The sequence below is a fragment of the Microtus ochrogaster genome, unplaced genomic scaffold, assembly GCF_000317375.1.
Source record: "Microtus ochrogaster isolate Prairie Vole_2 unplaced genomic scaffold, MicOch1.0 UNK15, whole genome shotgun sequence".
Taxonomy (NCBI): Eukaryota; Metazoa; Chordata; class Mammalia; order Rodentia; family Cricetidae; genus Microtus; species Microtus ochrogaster.
This window is the reverse complement of record NW_004949113.1, coordinates 4848497-4853698: the sequence shown is the minus strand read 5'-3', so window position 1 is coordinate 4853698 and position 5202 is coordinate 4848497. Positions and strand designations below refer to the sequence as shown.

The 5202-nt window shown below is 36.9% G+C and overlaps 1 protein-coding gene across 1 annotated transcript in view; it reads right to left on the bottom strand.

Moving 5' to 3' along the window:
* The window catches only part of Cyld (CYLD lysine 63 deubiquitinase), a 41260-nt gene that overhangs the window by 4842 nt on the left and 31216 nt on the right, over positions 1-5202 (bottom strand). Inside the window, exon 11 of the mRNA XM_026789180.1 lies at positions 4277-4343. Coding sequence (XP_026644981.1) covers positions 4277-4343 — 67 coding nt within the window. The remainder of the gene's footprint in view (positions 1-4276; positions 4344-5202) is intronic.

Here is a 5202-nt window from a genome sequence, read left to right as displayed (position 1 = left end):
TGACTCCCAGGAACCCTAACAACTATCCTCTAGGCTTTCAGCTACCAGCAGCTCTTTAGATGCTCACCCACCAACTTGACCAACACCAGGTAAATGGTCACGGTGAAACACGAGGGTCCAACATCTCCCTTCCCTTCCCAGCTTACTCGTAACCATTAAAACTACCTCTACTGAGAAAATTGGTTTTCACCTTTCAGCTTACCGTGTATCTTTTTTAGCCAAGTGTCTGGGTTTAGAATCAGATTATTTAAATGTATGTCTAGATTTCAAGAGTTTTAGGAAAAAAACTATCAGCAGTTTTTAATCACAAAACTTCTGTAATTCAGGGAGCAGCCTATTGTGATCTTCAGCTGCCCCAAGCAAATTATGTCCTGAATTTACAAAACATAAAATCTGGTAACTAGCTACAGCACTCTTGAGAGCTCAAAGCTAATAAAAACAGATTATAATCCAAGAAACTAGCAGTTATTCTAGAATAACATTTTAATTGGTTGTTGACTACAAAAAATCATAGAAAAATTCATAGAAAAAAGTCATAGAAAAAATTCATAGTTAAAAATAGCATAGAAGAAAAAACAAAAATAATGGAGGTAAAAAAAAAATCACACCCAGAAAAATTAAGGATGGCCAGGAGGAGGCATGGCAGATAGTTAATGGAGGAAGAGATACATAGCGTCCTAACACTGTAGCAGAAAACTGAGAGGAACAACAGCCACTCAAAACTCACTTCCAGGGCCAGGCATGGTGGTGCACACCTTTAATCCCAGCACTCAGGAAACAGAGGCAGGTGGATCTCTGTAAATTCGAGGCCAGCCTGATCTACAAAGCAAGTTTCAGGACAGTCAGGGCTATATAGAGAAACCTGTCTCAAAAAAATCAAACCAAACCTAAAATGAAAAACAAAACAACAAAAATCACTCCTCAAATCATATGCACAGGGGAGTCCATTTAACCATAAAGAACAAAGTATGTCAGTCATAAAAAATGGATACAACTGGAAATAAACATACTAAACAAATTAAACCAGTCCCATAAAGAGAAACAATGTATCTTTTCTCTCATTTATGGCTCCTCGATCTTCTACAGATAGACAAAAAGCATTAATTTGTATATGACATGAAAGTAGACGTGATGCTGCCTAAGGAAAAAAGGAACTATGAGGTGGGAGACATGGAAAGGGATAGAAAGTATGGAGGTACAGGGGAAACATACTCAATATACAATATGGAGTTTATGAAAATTTTAGAAAATCATAAATATTTAGAAAATAATTAAATAACCCCACGGCTAGTGTTTTAGAAGTTTGGAAACCTACAGAATCATAACCAAGTTGTTAAACTGTACCAAGCCATGCAAAATGGGTTGTATTTTCTACTAGGGAAAATCCAAGGGCACAAGAATACAAATTTGGTAACTTTTTAAAGTGGATATTGACATTTTAAAAACATGAATATAAAAACATTCATGGATTGGTGTGGCACAGACCATAAAGGTAAGTCCTTAGGTCCTATACTCATTCCAAAATCCTGCAGCTCCATGATGAGCTTGTGAAGCTTGTGACGTCACTGCCCAGCCACAAGGAGCCTGGGTCGCCCTGCCTTGATGCTCTTGTTACTCTTGCTTTGGTCTGATCTTTCTTTTCTTGCTCTGCTCCCAACTCCTTTCTTTTGGGATGAGAAGCCAACCACTGTAAGCTGGAAGTATAAAACTTGTTTATTGGTTTTTCAGGAACTCATGGTTAAAAAGACTATTTTTGAACAGTGTTGGAACATTAAAAATTATGGAAACTTCTGAAGTTAGAATGAATGTGTTCTGTATTAAAGATGACCAAGAGTAGAAAGTAATAGCTTTAAAATCATATGTTTAAGTCGGGTGTGGTGAAGCATGCACTTAATTTGAGCACTCAGGAGACAGAGGCAAGCGGATCTCTGTGAGTTTGAGGTCAGTCTGGTCTACAAAGTGAATTCCAGGACAGCCAGTAGCCAAGACTGTTACACAAAGAAATCCTGTCTCAAAAAACTTGGGGCCTAAGAGAGAGAGAGTTCAGCCATTAAAAAAAAAAAAACTAAGGCTCATAACCAAAAGTGGTAGGAAATGTCTCAGCTATCAAGAGGTTAAGACAGCACACTGTCCTTACAGAGGACCAAAGCTCAGTCCCCAGAACCTACAACAGGTAGTTCGCAACTGCCTGTAACTCCAGCTTAAGGAAATCTGACATCCTCTTCTGGCCTCTGTTGGCACTGAACTCATACACACAATCAAAAATAAAATTAAATGTATTTTTAAATTATATATTTGGGTATCACGTTGACAATAAGTGGTCTTGTGATGTTAATATTGTTAACTTGACAGGATCTGGAATCATCTATGAGATAAACCTCTAAACATAACTGTAAAAAAGTTTTCTGATTGGGTTGAGGTGAGAAGATCCACCCTAAATGTGGGCAGCACAATTTCACAAGTTTGGGCCCCAGAAGGAGAAGAGAAAGTGAGCTGAGCACCTGCATTCATCTCCATCTGCTTCCCTTGCAGAACAGGGACACCGGCTGAGGTACAGTCCCACTACAACTGCACCAAGATGGACTGCACCTCACACTCTGAGCCTCAACCCAATCAGAAAACTTTTTTACAGATATGTTTAGAGGTTTATCTCACAACAAAACTAAGAAGAAAAAAAAAGGAAAAGAAAAATAAACCAACCCCAAAAAACCCGACCTTTTCTTCCCAAACTAACTACCATATATCCTATATCATGCTACTTTTTCTTTCAATGCTATTGAGTTTTCTACTCAAGTCTACTGATAAATACTTCTAATTATATACTGTTTTAATGTTTATTGCTTTGCCTTTACAAATTACAGTAGAATTCTTTTTTTAAATAAAAGAACCCTCCAACATTTTTACCCACTTCATTTTGTAGAAAATTCTAAAATCATTTTTTTGAGATTTTAGAAAAAGTAAAGACAATAGGTTAAGATTCTGCCAATATACATTCCTATCAGTGGGAGTAGGGGCTGTCTCTGATTCTTCTGCCCATTTTGGGAACTCTATTGGATTGCCTTTTCCAGCCTTAATACAAGGGAGGTGCCTAGTCTTGATATGCAACTTGATGTTCCATGTTTGCTTTCTATCCATGGGAGGCCTGCCCTCTTCTGAATAGAAATGAAGGAGGAGAGGATGGGGGGGAGGGAGAAGGTGGGGGGAAAGACTAGGAAGAGAGCAAGGAGGGGAAACTGTAGTTGGAGTGTAAACATCATTAAAAGAATAAAACAAACCAAAAAATTAACATATTTAATTATTTACTCTTTCTCACTAATTAATCAAATCTGCCTTGTAGCTCAGCATAAATCTTTTTTTAAATCTATCCTTGAAAACAATGATTGCTTATTTTTCTTTCCTAAAACATAAAATATTCCTTTTTCTATATGCTTGAAGGAATAAAAAAATGTTGATTTTCCATGATTAATTTTTATATGGCTAGACTATAATAAATTCTTTTCTTAAATCTTTGTAGATAATTCTCTAGGATTTTCTAGGTACATAGAAAGCGATTACTAACTTGGACTTGCTAATAAGTATGTACACCCAATGCTTATGCATCATGCCAGTTCACTAGTTAGAGATTTCTGAAGAGAACCAAACTTTAACTGTGATACTTTCCTTGCTCCCACAATCAGTTTAACCCTGGTTCAAACTGCATTGCTTAGACACAGGAGGAAAGAGAACTCATCAGTGTGGGTTCTTAAGGAAGTAGGCAGCACACTCCTAAGATTTTCACCAGAGAAACCAAGACTGAAATCAAGAGGGGCCCACCATTCAAATGACCTGGGAAGTGCAGACATTTCAAACATCTCACTAAGAACTGTACTGCAGTAAACTCGGGTATTCTTTCAACATGGGGAGAAGAAAGACCTAAGCTGAGAACGAGAGAGCTAACTTAAGGCTAACTATAAGTTATGGGAAGCCAAAAACAATGCTCTCAGTTTTTTTTTCTTTTTTTAAATTCAGTTAGAATAAAATTCCTTTTAAAAGTTCACTTACTGAACTTTCAAAAATATTAACATGCAATTTCATAAGTAATTAAATTGTGGGCACATCTGTCACTAGGGCTAATTGAAAGGACAGGTTCACTTGTGCCCTGGAAGTTAAGTGTAGCTCAGAGAGAGGACCGCAGCTAGTGAAACCCACATCTATGCTAGCAACATTTAGCTACTGGGTAATGGCAGTATAAAAGAAGGTCTACTTCTGAAATGCTTCTAGACAGCTTGAGACCTACCTTATTTTTAACAATGGCTCAACCCTTAAAATATCATGAAACAGGATATTTAGAAATTCTTCAGGATCTAGGAGAAAACAAAACAAAACAAAAAAACCTAAGTGAGTCACAGAGAAAATTTAAAAACCATTCTATTCTTTATGAGAGACATATTAATTAAATTAATATAATTAATTAGTTATTTCAGGTTCTCCTGACAAGGGAAAACTTATAATAAAACATTACTTTTTCATTTGTTGTCATGATGCCCTATTTAACAGAATATACTCATTCACACACAGTGAAATAATTTTTATGTCTTTTGGGAGGTTCAGTGGAATATACCTGGTATATGCCCTATTTTTTCTTCTATTTTAGTAATAGCCATGTGTATAAATGCCACAGCTGGTTATAGTATACTGTTAACAAACTAATTCAGGAGTTGAATCTGAGCAAATTCTTCAGTTGTGAGCAGACAGAAGTGCTGGCCAACTGCTCCACAGCCCCTTTCTACATGGAGCACAGTGAGAAACTGAGTGCTGGAACGCTCCCTGTCACAGGAAGAGAAGCAGCTCCGAACAGCACTGCTGGGGACAAGGACAGCTCTTTACTTGGTCATCTTCTGTAGAGCCAGCCGGCTGGCCTCTTAAAGACTTCTTCCACATCACATCACTTCAGAAGAATCACAAAATCAGGAGAAATATGCATGTCACATAGAAAAAAAACTTTTCATATTTTTGCAGTGCTGGGAATCAAATCCAAGGCCTCTTACATACTCCACCACTGAGTATACTCCTAGCAATCTCAAATAATTCTAACATAAATTTAATCCTCTAAACTAAATAGGTATATTTCAGGAAATAATTTAGCATATTACTAGATGATAAACTTTCAAGTTATTTTCAATGCATATATTATAAATTAAAAGGGTCACCTTTTTCTTCAGA